At 37.8% G+C, this 21,573-nt stretch overlaps 1 protein-coding gene across 2 annotated transcripts in view; it reads left to right on the top strand.

Moving 5' to 3' along the window:
* NRP2 (neuropilin 2) overlaps nt 1-21,573 on the top strand; it is a 71,466-nt gene that overhangs the window by 4,963 nt on the left and 44,930 nt on the right. For both annotated transcript variants that reach the window (XM_053472189.1, XM_053472190.1), the window contains exons 2-3: nt 14,149-14,326; nt 20,082-20,263. In XM_053472189.1, coding sequence (XP_053328164.1) covers nt 14,149-14,326; nt 20,082-20,263 — 360 coding nt within the window. The remainder of the gene's footprint in view (nt 1-14,148; nt 14,327-20,081; nt 20,264-21,573) is intronic.

The raw sequence follows: 21,573 nt of genomic DNA, 5'->3' as shown, positions 1-21,573 counted from the left end.
TATTTAAATGTATTTTTCATTATTGTTCATATGCAAGTTACAAAGACCACTTATGCTAATAGCCGTTTTATCAAACAATCATTAGCTCACATGCATATGGCCTTGTTTTGCTCCTTGCGGATGGATTTTTTTTTTGTTTTTTTTTTAATGCAGCTGAGCAGCACTGTAAAGAAGTTTTTTTATTTTTATTGAGTACACTTGTTCTTGGCAACAGGTGTACTCAGCCCTTTACAGCTGGCCTCGTAATAAATATAGCATGTTAGTGTTTAGAGATATTCCAGACATTATAACAGAACTGTAAACAATATAAATGTATCTTATGTGTTGATGTATAAATTAAAAACAATAATAATGATATTAATCTTACTCGTTTTAAAATATTTTATATACCTTGAAATCTGAAGAAAGTGCTTATGTAGTTTTAAAGCAATTCAGTTAGCCAATGAAGGCTTGCCTAACATCATTTAGCATAGGATATTGTTAAAGTTATAGCGCCACCTATGGTGTAGTTACTGAAGATACAGGAAAGGGAAGGAAATCTCTGGCTCTTCAAGAAACTACAATTCCCATTATTTTTAATCAGGCAAGGATTGGCTAACCAGTCTACAATCTGGGTGAGCCAATCTTCTCGTTTTAGGGCTTATCCCAAAACAATGGTAGTATAGACAAATAACCTCTTTGGAGTCAGTGGCATTTTTCAAAAGATTATTAAGTAAATTATGGATTTAATTCAATAAAACATTATTCCCTAATTTGAATAAATTTATAAAACCAACAGGGGGGATTAAGATCTTTTTGGGAGTCCTGGGATAAGCATTGATGTGCAAATTAGTCTTAACTGATGCTACTAATGGGTTGGACATGTCCTAAGTAAACACAGAACATATACTTACACCATATGGATACATCCTTGGGGGGGAGGATTAATACTAGGTAGTTACATTCAGATTGTGACATTTTCTGACCCATTATTTAAAATGTGTGCTCACTTATTAAATTACTGCCTTAACATGTATACATAATGCTAATTGGTAAGAAGCTTAAATGCCCTGGCAAGTGGCTATTTGCTTGGGAGTGTAGCACAGAATATTTAAATGATCAGTAACACTTCAGTAACATTTCATTAAAAACAATAAAACTCAAAAACAACAAATAATAATAAATTATTTATATAATCATGCTGCCTGTTTTGTTAAATAAAGGATTATTTACATTTCTTGACTATATATATATATATATACATACACCGGTGTGTATATATAGATATATATATATATATATATATATATATATATATATATATTAGCTTATTAGTTGTCCTCAGGGTGCCACACAAAGACATTAAAGGTCATTCGGACCTGTTTTTTTTTAGGACTACAGAAATTGTTTCCATTTTCCAGATTTCTGCACTCTATGCAGCAAAGTGCTGTCTCCACATGGAAAATCTGTGTCTCTTTCTTGGCCCGGCTCATGATGCTATGCAGCAGGTGGCCACCAGAACCATGACAAACAGCTTCCCACCTGGCCTCAAATTATCAGAGACACATCTTGCTGTTCTATATATGCACCCGTCATATTCTATCAATCACTGTGTGCAACCCCATAAGGAAACTGAATTATAATGGCAGAGATGCAGTCTCTAAATTGAAGCCGTATGCTCGATAAGGTGATTCATGTCTCTAAAATAGCACACATATGTTGTTTATATTTTGGAAATGGTTTTAACGTAAGGATTTGGGCTAGCTGTTATTGCTTTGACTTTCTCAGGAGACATCACACTGAAACAACTACAATTGAGGTTTGAAAATAAAAGAGGTTTATTTTTATCTTTATAAATGAATATATACATACGTAAGTATGTATGTATATATATATATATATATATATTTGTATATATACATTTCTTAGATGTGTAGGTAGTTCACAATTGGTGGCAGTAAATTTCCCTGGCTTTTCAAAAAATGTTTTCCTAAATAAAATTAGGCAATGTAAATAAAGCATGATCTAAATCGAAATGATGAAATCACATTGCAGGATGTCTGGCAATGAATATGTTAAAATGTGAAGAAGTGTCGGCATCTGATTACTTTAAATGCCTTATCTCCCGAGTCACATTGGAAAGAATGTTTGCACAAATCGTGTTAGCGAATAGTGGTCTGGATGTCTGATGTGCCATCTACAACCTGAGTCTGCTGCCGACCATCCAAATCGTGTTCTCCCATGCCCATTAGGACAGATACCGATCTCCCCTTCATGTATGTCACTTATCCCAAACTCATGATGGCCCTTTCTTTATCTAGATCAGGCTTACAGGCTTTACTTATTAGACACGAGACCCACAGTAGCAAAAAATAGTTAAATCGATATCTTCTCCATTAAGAATGCCCCAAATCTATGCAAAGTCCTTCCTTCCATGTACCATGCGTATAGAAGGAGACTGCATCAGATTAATCCAAGACTTGCCCTAAAGTTATCGACTAAGAGACAATTAAGTGATTTAGGGGTGTGTAACGTATAAACCGGTTTGGATTAAATTTGTTAATCCGACAGTATAGCTCAAACACCGAAGATCCACACTTAATGGGAACTCAGGATACCTTAGAAGTTGCGATTACTTTTTGGACTTCACTTAATTAGCAGTTATTTCCCTTAACAACATTTTATTTACACGTTAAACGTCTTTAACGCATAAGTGATGTTTAAATAGAAAACAAGGAAATTTCCAAGGGGGAAAAAAAACTGTTATTGATGAGTTGTGTACATTTTTATCGTAACAGGCAAAATATTTTTTCAAGGCCTATTTAAATGTTTATTAAACGTAAACACTCAATAAAATATGTCTGAAAGCCACTGTTTAAAGCAATTCAAGTGCTAAATCGAACGACTAACAGCAGCTGGAAATTAGTAAGCGAACAGCACTAGATTTGACAGATTAGAAAAGTGAATTTAATTTTGTGAGGTTATGGTAAGCGTTGGATATGAATATCTAGTTACAAATTATTACAGAACTGAACACTTGATTACAATGTGTCAATTGAAGCCCATGGTGTGACCTTTGGAATTCGGAGCGCTTTTCAGCAAAATGTTGCAAAGCATTGTGGTCTTGCACCAAGGAGACCCTCACAGAAGAAAGCATATTTTTCTGGAGGTTTAGGAAGCTGTCAAATACAGATAAGGCTCTTGATCTAATCCCTTGGGGACACCAGTTCGTATTAAAAAGGAAAAAATTAATTTCTAACTACTGGGATGGCAGCCAAATTATGTGACCTTAGACGGTGCAGCTGCAGCGTAAAAATAAACTTCTGATAAGTGAAATCTGTGAATCCCACCAGAGTCGATAGTAAGAACAGAGCGTTTTTAATTCTTCTGCTCCTCTGGGAAAGGATAGGCTTTGCAGTGCTATAGAATATCTTTCAAACCTGTGTTCTCACAATGGTGTTTTGTAATATTGGATATATAATTACACATTTCTAAATCTGTAAAAAAAAATTGGTTAAACAGACAGAGATATTCTGTAGAAATGACACAGCAGGTTTAAATTTACTGCTGAAGCAAAGGTCAACTGATGCATTTCCCATATATAGAGCCAGCCGCATTATAGAAACATATAGGCGACCTTGGTGTCTGCCGGTGGCGTTGAGCTCGCTAGTGGCACCAGCATTAGGTTCTTTCCTCTCCTTGCCAGAAGGTGCTTGCCATGTGAGGTTTGATTTGGAAGGTAGAAACACTAGGGTTGGCTGGTTTGACAACCCTTACATTATATAGATGAACTGAAAGGACCCGTGACATGATGTCTAAAGCCTGAGTCTGACATGGTGCGCTCATACTCAACCAGTTAATTGGACAAGTGGGAAGTTCAAGTAGGCGCCACCAAGAATAACTTCATCATAGTCCTGGTTGCTTGCCCACCCCAAAAATGGGAAATCTTGCTTCGCCTCAGCGGCACATGTAGTTACATACATTGTTTCAAAGAGGACAAAAGCCAATAAGGTCCAATCGTTCAGTGTATTGTTTGTATTGATTGAGATCAAGGATGAGGTCACCTCAATTTGGCTGTCCATCATGGTTTACCAGTTACTATATTGACTAAATCAAACGTCCTGTTTACAATACCAAAAATATGACATTAATGCATCTTTTTTTGTGAGGAAGTGGTTTAATGACTTTTTTTTTGAATAGGTTGTGAAATTCAGAAGTAGCTTCCCCTTTTTAAAAATCAGTAGCACAAAAACATTTTTCTTTCAAAAAATATACTTTTATTTGTATTTATTCAGATTCCAGAATACGTTGTAACATGTGGCTAGAGAGTCACTGCAATTACTTTAGGCCAATAAATACAATTGGATTTTGTCAAAGAAATACGCAATAACACCAAAATACACATATCTGTCTAGTATATATCGGGGTAGATATTGGGAGTGAACCTTTTAGGTCTTTGCAGGGAATTATTTAAGTAATTTGGCAGTTTTTAAAATCATTAACAATTTTTTAGGTAGTGCAATGTGAAGTAATGAAATTCAAATTGACTATCAAATATTTTATACAGACGCCATATTTGCATTTATGTATTCTGTTCCATAGCAGACGATGTGCTCAGAAAACAATATTCTTACAATCGAGTTTCGTAGGTAGCTGAGTTTGCAATTCTAATGTGAATATCCTTCCTCTGCAGACATACAATATGTTTCTCACAAAGGGATGGAAATAAATAAATCAAGAACTCCTCTAAAAGACTGTACTGGCACAATAAATGATAGAAAGTGTGTTGGTCTTTAAAAAGTGAGAAGAACATCTGTGTGAGTGGACTGGGATTTTATTTAGCTTCCCCCCCCCATGGAGGCTAATGGCTAATCTGCTTTCTGGGAAGTCATATGGCATCTGTAGGACCAATAATGGTATGGCCACTGACATTATCCCGCCCCGTACAACAGGCATTACAAATATACGGCCATAAAAGTAGCACAAAAAGGACCAGACTTGCTTATTTGCCCCAGTTGCCCACCCCGCCTTGGCTGAAATATTATACGTAGCTGTACCTGATAGAATGTCTGTTTGAAGGGCAGCATAAATCATGGATTTTCTTTAGTACCAAAATGGAGAAAACTATAGATGCTGAATATCTGGAAATAAAGCCCTGCAATTTATATAGGTGCTAATGTTAAATATGACATAAGGGAATGTCAGATCCTATGGACAACCTAATTCCTATAATGTGCTTTGACTTTAATGCAGATCTAGTCCGGTGGCTCGTGGAATTTCCTTTCAATAATAAAGAGCTGGGGTTTTCCCGTGAGTCAGGCTACACATGATAATTTAGAGCTTTCTGTTCCAAGAAATGTTCCTGTAAGGTATTGTCCAGAATACATATTATCTATCGTACTGGTGAAGCAAAACCGACGCTGTTATGGAGTATACTCTCAAGGGTACTAGAACAAGAGAGCGCCAGTCCAGCAAGCATATAGAGAATGGAGACATAACTGCATTAAGTGTCTCTCCTGAGATCTCCTTCTCCCTATAAAAGTTTCTGATGATATGTGATAGAATTAAGGGAAGAAGAATGTTATGGGGAAAATGTGATGTCATGTCTAGGAATTGCTGTATCTACAAAACATTTGTTATGAGTGTAACCAAATCTTGCATGAGGGATCGCACATTGTGGGGCGGTCTCTCCGTAGTGTGTCCACCATATGTCTCGTTAGGGATTTTGTATACTTACAAGCCTACTACAGAGCTCAGCCTGACCACCGTATACATTTTAATGAACTACAGCCCATAGTGGACTGCACATGCTGGTTAATATGTCCTTCTAGGTATAGACTGGTGGAATTAGGAGATTATTTCAGTTCTATAATAGATGTTTATGAATCATTTACAAAGAAAATAGACGTGTGAGAGATCAATGTCAATCATGAATCATTATTAATGCAAGTCTCACCCCAGCTGCAGGGAAGGGGGGGCTCATACAATTTTTCAGTGGTTGGAATAGTTATGGTGTTATGTGTTTGACATTGTATTCTTCAAATTGGAAATGGAGGGTTCCATCAGTTGTACGTTTCATTCCAAACAGTAGAACTGTTTGGTACCACACTAAGTAGAACCTCAGGCTTCAATATTGTATTTTTCTTTCTGAAATCCATAAAAAAGAAATGCCTTGCAATGGACAACTCCCAGCCGGCACAGCACATGCATAATCCACACGTGTGGTTCGCATCAATCGCACGTCTTCCTTCAAGTAAATTCTTAGCAATATTTTTTTAGACACAAGTGTTTTATCTCATTTCACAATGATTACATAAGGATTTTTCTTCTATTACTGCTGCTAAACAGCTCCACCATTAATACAACCCTGTTCTGTTAAATAATGCTTCGGCACGTTTGCCTTGGGCCACCATTTTACAGCCTACATTAAGAAAAAAATGAAAAGAACAAACTTGCACTACTGGTATGTTATTACAAAGCAAAAAACATGATGGTATCCTCGAGAAACCGTCAAAGAATCTTGACCTACGCAGAGATGATTATGTGTTAATTGAACCCGAAAAAGTTTTAATTCATTATTTAACGTCGGTTACCCTGTCAGTGGGGGTTATGGCAGTAGAACATGATGTCACAGAATGCTTTTTAGAGTAATAAGCCATCACCCAAGGGGGGGTCGTCGCAATCTTCAACAATGACTTCAAGAAATCTATTCCTGCATTTTCTTCTCCGAGACTCTCAGGGGGAATGAAACATTCATAACATGAAGCAACAGACACTGGGATTACTGTGGTCTGAGTTGCTGTGTCTGATAGAGCAGGCCGACAATTTAAAAAAAAAAAGTGAAGGAGAAATTATTCCATAATGTTTTTTTTTTGCAAAACATTTGTTAAAAAAAGTCAATTATTTCCGACAATATCCATCAAAAATAGAACACTGCTAGAAATGCTGTACATGATTCTCAATTAGTAGATGAAAAGTGTGAAAGATTTTTTTCCCCTCTTGTGGGAATTTGACCCAACTTATTTCATTTGCAAAACCATTCCCTTTAGCGCTAAGCCATTAGTAGATTCATCATTAATGTGTTGTTCCACTTAGGCTGGGAGAAACACCATCACCCACTTCACACCTCCTCTAAAATTCATAGCATGTCTTTTATTATTCAACATATGTATACAGCAAGCAATTTAAATTTATAGACATTTTGCATTATCGACCAATAAATATACCAAATAAGCTATTTTGGAACCTGGTTGCCCACAAATTCTAAAATACAATGCTTGTTATTTGCAAATACTTAGGCCTAAAGCCTGGGTTGTCCTACAGTATATATTGTTGAACATTCACCCATTCCACATACACAGCAAACGTTATGTAGTACAAATTGGAAAATTAGAGCAATTACCATAGTAACTAATGCCTTTTAATTGGAATACTTTTCTATTTCGTATCAGAATTACTCTTTATGCATAAACATCAAAGCGTCCTTTGAATTCTTCTCCGAATCAGGACATATTAAAAGTGCTTGCAACATATGGTTTATTTATCATGTGGCTTTAATGTTCCTTTAATTACGCCGACGCTGTCCATTTAGTAAGGTCTTGACGGATCTCCATCACACGCAGCAGCGTCACAGCATTCCTATGTTCATTGTGTACCATGATGGTAAGGGACGTACGTTGCAAACTCTGCATGTGTTCACGTACCCTTGTCCAATTGATGTGACACAATGTGGTGGATTCACGACTGAACAGATGTCTATGATGTTAAACGCCAGACCTATCGTTAGAGCGATTGGAATTATATTAGCTGTTATGTCCGGAGAAAACAGGATATAAATATTCCCTAACGCCATTAGATCATCTTCTTTGCCCCATCAAAATTACATTTGTTTGTGTTATGAAATTACCAAAAACTCTGATTTGCAGCAGATGAAATTACTCAAAGCAAAATGTGTAATTTCATCAAAGCTTTAGCTTTGAAAAATATTAAGTGAACATTTTTATGAAATTTGTTTAGGCTCCCACACACAGAGGATCAATAGGCTTGTTACAATTGCTTCCATTCCCTTTACAATTCTATCATGTACATAAACATATAAATTGATGGCACATAAAAGTCTTCTGAGAATCTGATCACCACTTTCCTTCTTTTAACCTTTTCTGCTTGAAAATGGCACACTTTCTTTTTCAGCTACAGACGATCCAACGGAGGTGTCTTGGATGATATCTTGAAATGTCAATAAAAATCAAGTTTAGGTTGCATCACAAAAGCCTATAGACAGATCAGACAGAATTACTAACCTGTTTATATATCTGGAGAGGTGGCGTAATATATGTGTAATAATATGTTTGGCCGTATTCATAGAGGAAGCTGAAAGGTCACATGTTCCTATGTGCTGCCTAATTAACGATCTTCACCATTGTGCTTGGGTATTATAATTTAATTTCCCAGTTCTCCATGGTCTAGTGAAAATGGTTTCAAATTATTTGCTGGGCATTTTGTGCCAAGGCGCTCCCCAAGTCAAGTCCCCAAGAGCTGTATTGATATAACCCTGTGCTTTGCATTTTCCATAACCATCGCAAATCAGCAGGAAGGTCTATGTCTGAGAAGCTCCATATGTGTATTTGTAGGAGTTACGGCCCTTAGCGTTTGCTGTTTTGTAACTTTTGAATAACGTTATATCATTTTTCGATCTGTAATATCACTTGAATAAAGTGCTGAGGCATTAGCCGCTGTCCTTAACATGGAAAAATGGGCAGGAGGGGGCATGGAGAGAATAGAATTATCCTGTCACCAAATTAATGCCTTTTATAGCCTGTCCGTTGTCATCTTCATACATTTCGCTGCTCAGAAGTGCGTCGCGCACAAGCCGCCGAGGAAGAAAGCTGCAATGAATTAAAAGTGCATCAAGTGTAATTATCTTTGTGATCCAATTATCCAGTTACTATGACATGCAATTAGATACGAAACAATGGAGGCAGAACAAGGTGGCTTAAGGGAAGATGACATCTTTTCACAGAGAAAATTCTTTCCAAACTGTAACCTATTAGCAACATACATTGTTTTGCTAAAAATTTCCACAAACTGCGAATGTGAAAATGTAGATATGTGACATGGATTAAAACTTTCCTTTACCTCTGAAATTCCAATCTTGCATTTGAATATAATATTGCCTTTGTTATGTAGGTGAACTTTGAATTTGGGCTCCAACTTGGCGTATCAACAGAAGGAGAACTGAGGTTTAATTGTATTTCCAGCGTAGTAAAGATTGGGTATTTAAGAGTGGTTTGTACCATAAAATGAGAGGATGCCAGGGCCCACACATTGGCATCTATATATTTAATACACGGTGTTGGCTGGTGTAGGCTGTGGCCCTCAGTAGAACCCTGACTTCAGTTCTAGAGTATCTACACTTGTGCTGTAGTCTGTTATTGATTATTGGATTATTCAAGATTGTTTTTCATTCTCACTTAATAACAAATCTACCAATCTGCCCACGTGTGGGATAATCTCAGGACAAATGAGTAAAAAAGTGAGCATCCTGAGTTGGCAGGACTTCTGCAAACTCCCATACCCCTAGTATAACTACCAAATGGTTTTCATTGATCTATTCTAGAGGGGCTCACCATTACTTAAAAGAAAACTCTGTTGTCATTAATGAAGTCGCCTTTTAAATTGTTTCGTGTGAACACTAACAATGCCTTTTCAAAAACGCTTTAGTAACAGATCATTCCAAAGTTACACAATGTGCTACAAGACATATTAAATAAGTCTCTGACCCAAACTAAGTAACATCTGATGCAGATCACTTCCCTTACTGAAACTAAAAATGCCAGATTCATTAAGAGTTGTACAATGTAAACATTTGTTTGGAAATTCCAGTAAGCTTCAGTTTCTGCTGTAAGGAACCGTGAGAACAAAATCATAGCGCTTTGAAACAGCTTCTGTGTATAAAAAAAGAGTTAGAGTCACTGTATAGGCCATACCTTGTTTACTTAGATGTTTATATGAACAATGAACAGAAATGTTCACACAGTAAGAAAATGAAGATATACATTTTTGCAATCATTGCAAAATGTTTAGTATTTCTGTGTGGTGAGTAGGACCATGGAAGGAACTCCACCCGAACCAAGAGGCAACTTCTTGCTCTGTAGCTGCTGACATGGGATAGAAAACCAGTTGAGTGGATGTCTATACAAAGGGGTAGGCAATCTTCACGTCCCACCTCAAATAAAAATTAATTTATGTGGTTTCCAAACCCCTAGATGGTGCCTGCTAAGTGGTTGCCTGATCATTCCGAGAATGTAGGTAGTCTGCATGAGCTGAAGTGGAGATTGTGGCCAGTCACCTATAGATGATGATGCTGGATTCCATTGGCAGTCGGAAGAGGAGATAAACGTTTCCATATGAAACTGAGAACTAAGGGTGTTTTTCAGAGGTTTTTGTCCTGGGCTGCCTTCTTCTGTGATGGAATAGTTAAATATTTTAGGATAATGAATAGCAGCTGCTTTGTCATGTGCAAAACATCAGACAGAGTTGTCCAGCTCATTGCCAGGGTCTTGTAAAAAAAAACAACCAAAACAACGTACTGTACACATCTTAGACAACAATAACACATTCATCTGAGTAACGGGACAGTGATGATGGAGGCCACAGATCATGATAATGCTTATCAGAATTGGCTGACTTGGCAAACAACCCCGAAGAAAGACCTTACAGAGTCCTTGACATGTTTTCTATCGAACATGGATTTGCAATGTTCTCAAAAATCTTATTGAAAGATGATATTCTATTTATATTGCGCAATAAGGACACCGCTTGGGGAATGCAGGTTATTAGGGGGCTCAAGAAGGGAGATGTGTAATTCTGTCTGTTTATATGTGATGTGCTATATAACAAGAGAACGGATGTGTGTACAGCAGCAGGTGATATGCGCTTTTAACACTCACAAGCAGGCGGGGTGTCTACGTGTGTTATTGCACAGTAAAGATATTTTGTACAGGGAGGAGGTGGGTTTGTTAATGTTTGGCAGACCCCGTGGGACTTCCCATAGGAACTTTACCAGATGTCACAGAACGTCTGTTACTCCTTTTTTTCATACTCCTCTCTGTTTCAGAGACCAGTTTTGGACTCTCTCTTTATACCCTCCCTAGTTTGTTTGGCAACTGCTAAAAAAAACTTTTTTAACTCACTTTTTGCCAGTTGTGTTGGCATGTGAATACATATTTAGCACATCAATTATGAGTTAAACATGGATGATCAATCCTAGTAAATCTCCTGCAAAGTCTCCTGCATAAATAGTTGGCCCAGCATAATATGAATCTTTTATGGCAAAGGGGTTAAGATCAGAAGAATCCTAAAAACTAAATGCCAATTAATTGTTAAAGTAAATTTTGATGTGGGAGGCAATACCAAGTTAGGAAGTGTAACTGAAAGGAAGCATTCTATAATGGAATATCCTGTTGTTCTGCTAAGTTCTTGTATTGAACTAAATTAATATATGATTCAGCTAAACTAAAACCCCCAGTTTATGCCAGTTTTTGAGGAAGTGGCACATTCCGGACATGCACTCCCACACTTTAAGACAAAAAAGTCCATATTTCAGCAATCTAATAATTAATTAATAATTAAGCTCCCATAAGCTAACCCGGAAACCCAGCCTTGACTTATTTCCTGAAGAAATTCAAGTTCAAATTGCGTCTTTGCTGTGTTTTTGAACAAGAATCTGTCGATCGTGTGTTTATGTAACAAGTAGTGACAACCGTTATCTTTTAAAGATGCAGAACTTGACAGCAGATAAGGACCTAGCTAAACTTGGTTATCACTACCATGAAAAATAAATTCTGCTTCCCATAAAAAAAAAGAGATAGCATCTTGCAACACGCTGCTTAATCAACTTATGCACTCCCTGGATTTAGCTTGAATTTATGAAGCCAACTTTTCCTTTGCTGTATATGCCAATTTGAGAACCATGAAGTACCATAAGAGATCTGGATAAGTAATCAATTTACTGGTTCCAGTTAAACGTTTACTGCTTTCAGTTGAAAGTATCAGCGAGGATGGATTATCCAATGATCTGGAGCAAGCTGTGCGTGACTCGTAAAAACAAAATGTATTTTATCTGGAGGAGAGATCATGTTGGCGAAAACCACAATCATTTGTTTAATAACATCAGTATCACTGAGGACGTTTGATAAACCAGTCTAAATCTAGATACAGTAGATCAGTACTGATTCACAGTTGCCATTGTTGTACTTTTTTTGTACAAAATTGTTCAAAATGTAAGGATGCAGCTGCGTTTATTACATCATTGGTGCCTGTATTGGCCCCATCTCATCACATTGTGAGGTCCACTTAATGGTTGTTTACTGTGCCTTCTTCGGTCTACGGTTAAAAATCTAAAGACGCAGTCTTAAGACACAACCAGACAATTGGCATTTCTGATTGCACATGTTAAATAGTTCTTAATCACATAATAAATGGAATAATTGATCTCATCTTCTAACATGTCCTTTTCCTATGAGCTCAGAATGTTTATGAAAGTGTTCTACAGCCTTAAGGGCTATTTGGCCATTTAAAACGTTGGAAATGTCTGAGGCGTTAGAAGCATATCCTTGTCAATAGCAGATGCCTGTTATCATGAATATTTTTGTGAGAAGGCTATGAAACAACATCGAGAGACACAAGGTTGGGGTTACAAACGAAGGGACGCTGAAGCATCGTTTGTTCTGTTATTCTTGGCAAAGCCTTGGTTCCGAACATCGACTTTCTAAAATATGCATTTAACTCACAGTGTTCTTGGATAAAGAGCAGGAAGGAAATCTCTTTTGTCACAGATAAGCACTCCAACCTGCAATTTGTACAGCACCAGAAATTACAGGAGAGTTTATCTTGGGTTTAGCTCATTTATGATTAAGCATTGTCCGTCCCTGCGTGTGTTAGTGAGTCTTCTTTGACAGCTTTGACTAACTTTTTTGCTAGAAATATTGACTGTTGGTTTTCATCCTCCTTTTGCACTCAATGGGTTAATATGCTCTTTGGGTTACATTTTTAAGGAGAAAGCATTGGGAGGGGTTATTTAATGGACAAGACCCTCAAGGGTGAATTAGTATATCCTTCTTTGTTTATTTTTTGCTCTATGCTTTTAGGGGTCTATAGTCTGGGCAAGCCAAAGGGCATAGAGGGCAAATTCTTGGTGAGCTACTGGACTTTGACCTATTTCCCATTAACCTGTGGGTGGCTGTGACAAAAGTCATCACACCTATGTACAAGGAGACACATCCTTGAAACAGACCCTTGCACACACAGTGAAATGATATAGGTATATAATTACTGCCTTTATAATTACTGCTTATTAGAGTTGCTTACTTTTTGTTCTTCTGTCACATACAGTAACTTTGTTTTTGGGCGATTCATTGGGTAGTAAAATAAAATAAATTTAATGGTGCAATGAAATGCTTTCCTAGACTGGAACAACCCTGCAGGGCTTGATGGTATATCACTGCTCAGGATTCTGGCTTATTCATGATTATTAGGCATATTCACGAGCATAGCTTCTAAATGAAAGATCATACTGTACAGGACTTCACATTGAAACTCTAGATTGTTCCTTTGTGTATGTTGGTTAATAGAGGCAACCAATCCCAAAACACAAGTTTGGGTTCTTTCATCTATATATAAGGGAAACCATGTTAGCAGCCCTCATAACATTGAGGCAGTAGGCTTGGCGAATTAGTAACATTTGCAAGTAACGGTTACTGAGGGTGCGAAGGAATCACGACCTGTGATTGATTGCACTGCCACATCAGTGTTGGGCCAAGGCTGTGTTTTATTCTGCAAAGATGCTGAGATGACACTTTTGGACTTGTCTACTACACACTATGCAAAGCTATGTTAATGAACGTATTTAACTAGAATTTCAACTAGTGCGTCAATCCAATAGTTTTAAGAAAGACCACCAAAAATCCCCTTTGTTTATCCAGCGTAATTTATTTAAGGCCAAACATGTGGCTGATTTTAAGGCACAGCAAACTTCTAAGAGCAGAAATGTATAAAAAAAACCACCCCTCACTCTAAACACATTTGTTATTTATTCTATGAAATATAGTACTTGACCTACGCTGGTGGTTGTTGAGTGTTTAATTGAAGTGTTATACTTTTGTTTTGCAGCAAACTCATGTGGTGGTCATCTAAATGCCAAAGATCCTGGGTACATCACCTCCCCTGGGTATCCGAATGACTACCCATCTCATCAGAACTGCGAGTGGATTATCAGCGCTCCAGAACCCAACCAGAAGATTGTACTTAACTTCAACCCTCACTTTGAAATTGAAAAACACGATTGCAAGTAAGTGCTCACTTCCCCCTGCAGAACATTCGCTCACACTCGAAATACTTTTATGTTTGGTTGGAGACTCCGTGGATAGTTCTTCATGGATAGTTAATCATTTTAGGAAACCGACTGCCTTAGGTTCATAACTAGAAAGATTTTACAGACCCAGAATAATTTGTCGAGAGGCAGCAAGATCACTAATGTCAGAATCCTGTCTGATTCCAGTGTCTGGCATATTCCACATGATGTCATTACCCTATAGATTAAATAGAATCCTCGTCTGACCCGCTGGGTTGAGGTTTCTCGAGTGCCAGCACTAAGCCATTGATTACTATTGATCTCACGTGTGCACTGGGGACCTTTAGGCCCAAGATACGAACGTAGATCCCACTACCCATAAAACACTATTTATAAAGCATGTGCATTTTTCCAATCCCTAATGCACAGATGAAGTCATCAAGAAACATTGCAACCTACAGTGCAGTATCAGACCTGCTGATCTATGTTATTTAACCCATTCGTATCAAAGTAAATCACATGACTCGGGGGTGTAAGTGGTACATTAATTATTCTGCCCTTTAAAGGGTTTTTAGGATTTTTTGGTGACGAATAAAGCCTGTGGAGCAAGGTAGGATCTTAGCTTTGTGTTAGCCGTCTCTGGAAATGAGAGGTAAATTGTTAGTGTCTTTTATAAATGAATTCACATGTTAGAATATCCTTAAGTTATAAATAATTGATGTCTTGACCCACATATGCCAGTTTGCATCTGTACAATTTGCTGGAATCCTAAGGCCTGAGCATTCTAAACAGTAAGAAATGTTCTGCATATTATGGCTCTATGTAAAGAATTGTACATTTCTGTTGCGCTCCCATTAATGATCAAATATATAATGGACTTTATTCGACTAAAAACACAATGCTTTTTATTGTGTTCAAAGTTAAATAAAATAACAGAGCTATGTCCTTACGTTTCCCCTTTAAACCTGTTTGTATGAATTGCTAATTCCATCGAGCATCTCTTTCAAAAAGTGCAAATTATTCTTTCACTTGAGAGTGATGTAGAGGGTGTTAAACGACTTTAAGAATTAATTAGCGAGTGCTGTAACGGAGAAGGTGTTAGAGCCAGAAAATCCATATTGTGAAAACAGGATCATCTGATTTCTGCAAAGTTCGACTACACAACAGAAATGAAACTCACTGAAATCTGTTCTCTTATAGTGTCCTCACTAAACATAATGTTTGCTTCCATTCCATCATTTCATGCATTCCAAAGGAGCATTATGGGAATTGTAGTCAAATTCAGAGAGACAGTCCCAAAAGGGTTAGTTACTAGCTCAGACGCTGCTGCAAATAGTTGAGATCTAATCTCAGAACCTCTGTCATCAAACCTCCAATATCTGATCTTCCCAAACACTGGTTGAATGAGTGAATTTACATTGTTTGTGTTTGTATGTACAGACCCTGACATTTTGTTCTATTGGCCGGGGAGGATGGTTTCAAAGATCTTATGCTCCATAACCATCACAACCTTCTTTGTTCCTCCTCACTTTTCTTATTGCGCTCCAGGAGATGTGAGGACTTTTAATAAAGTGTTGCAGGAAGTAATTGATTCCTTACAGGCAGAGAATTCGCCTGCTTTGAGGGTCATTGAGGCTGAACAGAAAGCAATAGAATTTGGGAATTACCTGTAAACATGCTTGACTGGGATGACAAGTCATAGTAAGTCACGTCACATGGAAGGAAGATAGACAGACAGCCTAATAAAGTAACAGGAAGACAATAAAACCAAGGAGGTCCCAGCTGTGATGAGTACATTGTTTAAAATATTAATTTGGGTCTCTTTACAATATTAACTGCAATTCCTTTTACTTGCTTTCTTTGTCTGCATTAAATAATAAGTAATAGTTTAAGATCTTTCACCTTAGAAGTTAGAAATATATCAATAAATCACTTAAAGAAAAAAATAAATAATGGTATAATAGGTGAAACTGTGTTATTATTGGACAAAATGTACGACAATAACAAACAACAATAAAGTTGATAGAGTCGTCGGACTGTTTATGTGGCATGTTTTTGTGCATAGAAATAAAAAAAAAATATATAAATGTAATTTTTTCTGGCACTTTTACACTTTGTCCTGTATATGTTGATCCTCTGTCATGCCAACTACCAGCCTTTTCCTTTTTCTGCCATGCTGTGTTACATGTAATAGCCATTCTCTGTGGCTGTGTCAATCCTTTCTGCCACCCGGCTTCATTCCAGTTTGCCACTGTCAATCTGTTACGTGTCATGCCTGCCACTGCAATCTTCTCTATTTGTGTCATTGCTTCTGGCCACCCTGCCTGCCTTCCTCCTGAATGGAACTCCCTCTCATTCTAGTACACCACACTCAGACTGTGATACATCTGTTGGGCTTTAGCCACAATCTGGATTATTATTATGTTTTCTCTATATAGCGCCAACAATTTACGCAGTGCTTCTTACAATACATATAATCAAGGGTTTGACAAAACTAGAATAGACAAACATTAGGTGGAGAGATCCCTGTTCGCAAGCTTACACTCTAGAGGGAACAGGGTGAGGAGAAACATAAGGTATGGAGAAAGGTGAGAGATAGTGCGGGGGTTGCTTTAGTGGCAGATTTTACGTTTCTCTGATGAAGTGGGTTTTGAGATTTTTCTTGAGTATTTGTAGGGTAAAAGCTGGAGGTTAGGTGGTTAGACGCCCCAGGGGTATGGGGCAGCATGAGTGAAGGAAAGCATTAGCCCATGAGAAGAACATAGAGATTCTGCATCTCTTTTCAGCCTACCCCTCTTACTTCTCTCCAGCTGTCTCGTGTCTGAACCAATATTCCTCCCATATTATACCATTTACTAAAATGCCAAGCTTTTCTGGGCACAAAATTCAGCACATCCTCCTTCATTTTCATTGAGCGTAAAAGTGGGTGGCACTGTTCCGTTTTAATCATCTTTTGGCTGATTCAAGGTCCTATCCTTTGAAGTAGGAGGATATTCCAAAAGTGGCATCCTGGATTAAAAACTGTAATTAAACTTCAGTCTAAGCATATTTATAGACACAATTTTAGGACAGAAATACGCTTTAATTAAAGTGTATAATGTCTGGATGACAGCCTGTAGAAAACCCCAAATTAAACACAGGCTTAGCAACTGTTAGCAACATTAGCTGAGATCTGGTCGTTTTTGATCCATACATTATACCAGCATAGAATGTGTGGATTACTATGCCTATATTATTTGACTGGAGAAGCCAGGGTGGGTCACATTATGACAGCGAGCAGTGATTTCAGCAATATAGCAGTTAAATAATACTTTCGCATCATAGCCATTTATCCACAGATACGATCGTTTCTACATTTTAACTTGTCATGTGCAATGTGTTTCAGTTAGAAGCTTCTTTCCCTTTATCTTCTATTCCCCCTGTCTCTGGCTCAAGCTGATAAGAAATAATACCACAGAGTCAAAGAATAGAAAATTCTGCTACTTTCTTCCTCTTGGACTTCTCTGACTGAAATTTATAAAACGAGGGAGAGTTAACTATATCAATATAGAGATGTAGGTTTTGCTCTATACATATTTATAGAGTTATTTTAAAATAAACCTTGCTTCTGTTGCATCGTCTTAGTTGGCCCTGATGGTAGATCGTAAGATCGCAAGAGCAGGGTCCTCTTCTTATTGTGTACAGGTACCATGTACATCTAGATTCGTGTTAAGTGTTAATTAGTGTTATTGTCCACTTCGTATATTGGCAGTTTCTGTTGTTAGTTTCTGAGACAGCCCCATAGTCTATGCTTTGTTTTTGATGATACATCAGGGACATCATGGCAGTCACGGATTTTAACGTCTGATGTCATGCAGCAACAAACTGAGACAGGCTTCAGTTAATGCACGAGCAATGTATAAACAGTATTATGGGTTTAGGATTTCCCATAATATTCCTTTTAATAACATGTTGTATAGATAAACAAAGGGACTGGGAAATAATGTAATCTATCATTTGACACGCCACACACACACACACGCACACATACCCTATTGTACTACAGAGCTTCACAATACAAAGGTGCTATCTAAATCATTAAATAACAGATAGTGTGCGTGTTATATTCCTGCTTATATCTTTTTTGTTACTTGTAGGCAGCATTATACCATTTGTAAATGCAGAAGCTGGATACGCTGTGGGTTTTAACATCTTATTTTCATGCCTGAGGCACACATACTAATAGAGAGAGAAATATTCCCACACTGTCGGGCTGTCTAGCAGATCACTCATCTTCCAGGAGGCTGCTTGGGAGATAGCTGCTGAGTGAAGGGAACCCACAGACGGCAGGGCACACATAGCTCCGTCATCTACTATACGATATAGAATAGTGCTGCAGTCACGGATCCATCTGCAGACTGAAGAGCAGCCACAGCCGCTTCCCCCCCAGCCCACCCGTCCTGATGAAGGGGCGAGCACTTGTCTTACACGGCAATGTCATTGTAAACAAACAAGAAGAAAGGCCTGGGATTGATTGAGGAAGACATTTTACAAGGTGTCAAAGTGTTATTCTCAGCAGCTATGGCAAATGGGGGAAATTTTCGTGGCCAGTGGCTTATCTGTATGTAATTATATCATGATTTAGTGGAAAGGCATTGTGGGAACTTGCTGAGGGGATCGGCTACTTTAATGGATATTTTCTCTGTCTTTTCTGTATTCGGGGTAAAGCAATATGGCAGTGTAGCCTGATATGCTGCGTATAGGAATTAACCAATGTATGTGGCTAGTAATAGTCACATTATTATTATTCTATTATACTTTAATAGCACCTCCATATGTAATCAACGGTTCAATTTACCTTTAACGGGCAGACTAGATCAAGAATGCCCTTTTTACAATCCTGTGGTGGTGATTCATTTAAGTATATAAATCACATTGCTAGCAAACAAAGTGATTGTGAGATTAGGAGAGAATATTTTGGCATGGCATTCCTTGCCAATTTTATCGTCATCAATTACCTTTTTTTTTTTTATAATAGTTTCTTCTTCAAATAGTGATTTTTAACAATACAACAGTTTATTTACATATGACATTGGGTTATTGCTCTCAAAAAACACTTCCCAACTTAAAACCTCTTGTAAAATCTAAAAAAGATGTTATTACAAAATAGGTAACACATTTTGTAGGAACCGGCAAACAATACATTGTGGTCATCATAACGTATTTTTTATTTTGCACATTTCCACGGCCCGGTTCTTGGCTTAGATACTTTATGTATTTTTCCTTGCTCTTTCCCATTGGTTTCCCGATCCTGGGATGACCTTTTATCCCAGTTTACAAAATGTGTCTGTCATACAGGGAATGCCATTTGGATAAAGTGTTCCCTAGAAATGCTCAGTGATAAAAGGAAAGCTGTCCAGAACATATCAAAGACAAAAATGCAGCAGTTTGTCGAGCCGTTTCCGCCTTCGGTTCCAACACAACACTCAATGTAAAACATATGGCTTTGGACGAGATATAAGTGAATGTTTCCAGAATTCTATTCTACGCTCGCAAACTTTCCTTGGCGGGGGAGGGCTGGTAGACAGAGTGTCTTTTTTGTTGAATGAGTAGGGGATGTATAAATGTTGTCGATAAGTACAACCAAAACAAAATGTATTATGTACAAACACTTCTAAGTTTCCTATAAGCATTTTATACACATCGCAGCATAAGTGACAACTTCTGCCGATTCATTGTAGTCGTAGAGCTGACCGCTTCTCTTGTGTTGTAGGTATGACTTCATTGAGATCCGCGATGGGGACAGTGAATCCGCAGAGCTTCTAGGGAAACATTGTGGAAGTATTGCTCCGTCAACCATCACCTCATCGGGTTCCCATATCTACATTCGGTTTATATCGGACTATGCACGCCAGGGTGCTGGATTCTCACTACGATATGAGATCTTCAAAACAGGTTAGTTGGTTCGGGTAACTTATCTGGCGATAAAGTGGGCAGTTACATAGTATGGCATTTCCCAGATGTACTACTCCCTTTTTTGAGCAATCACAATATTTAAGCGTCATCTACATTTCAGATGAATTTGCTTTAGATTTTCACCGAGAGGCGTTAAAGTTTTCAGATTGGAAATAATAACATTATAGCCATTAACAATCATTAAGTGCAAAAAAAGCTACAAAAAAACAGATTTGTGTTAAATAGATTAATAGTCATCATAAGCAAACTAAAATTCTGAAATTGGATTTAATTTAACCTTTCCTGGAAGATCAAACCACATTTTCTATTAGGAAACAAAGCATTTTATAAAATACTCATCCTAGTTCATTTTTTTCTGTCTAGCCAATGCATCACTTTGTAAAAAGTAAATTTCCCTGCTAACTGGTCTCACTATCGCTCTTCCTAAAAGACCGCTTTGGTTTAAATTGATGTGTGGGTTGAATCAATATCTGTTTATGACTTCTAATGGTGGGATCTGAGTCAGTCTTAAATAAGCCAGCCGTTGATCAGCTGAGTGTTCTCTTAGATCTTTGTAAATCATTGGGACATTTCACTTTACAGTTTTTCTAATCAGGCAAGAGACGTTGTGATGTATTAAAGCCAAGGACAGAAGTGTTGGAGGTCAATAGATTTTTCACAACTCAAGCGGTGAAGCTTTACCTATTCATGGTGGTCACTTCTGCCTGCTGCTAAGCACAAAAGAATACATTAAATTACCCATGACTCAAAATATATATGCACACTAGATCGGGGTTTTATGAGATTCTGAATTCATTTTTAAGGGACTGCAGTGGAATGTGGGAACTGTTGACATCATACAGGAGGGCCCCAAATCACCGGAGTGGGTGAAATAGACATATCAGAGTTACATGTCAAGTCTGTTAGGGTATTGACATCCATCTAGAAACACCCTAGAAGAACATATCATTTGTAACACATCTAAACTAAATCAAGAGGATGGTAAAGAAAGAATCATAGATACCAAAAAAACTTGGTGACAGTGTGTAGGGGTCTGTTTAGACTTCAGTATCACAAGTTCTTTTTTAGGAGAGATCTGTCAGGGGAACTAAGGTTAAGTGGAGACTTTTCCTCTGTCAACAGCCCCTTTGTACATATACGATTTAGGATCATCAGAGACATTGTTCTTTTCGGCAAGGCAATGGGTCAATGTGCCGGGGGCTCAGATGGGGAATGGCTGTAGAAGGGTCAAGTAGGAAGTAACAAAGACAGCTTCTGCTGTGCCTCTAAAAGGGGCTATTCAGATTTTT

Source organism: Spea bombifrons, chromosome 7 (genome assembly GCF_027358695.1).
Source record: "Spea bombifrons isolate aSpeBom1 chromosome 7, aSpeBom1.2.pri, whole genome shotgun sequence".
Classification (NCBI taxonomy): Eukaryota; Metazoa; Chordata; class Amphibia; order Anura; family Pelobatidae; genus Spea; species Spea bombifrons.
This window is presented reverse-complemented; position numbering and strand designations above follow the sequence as displayed.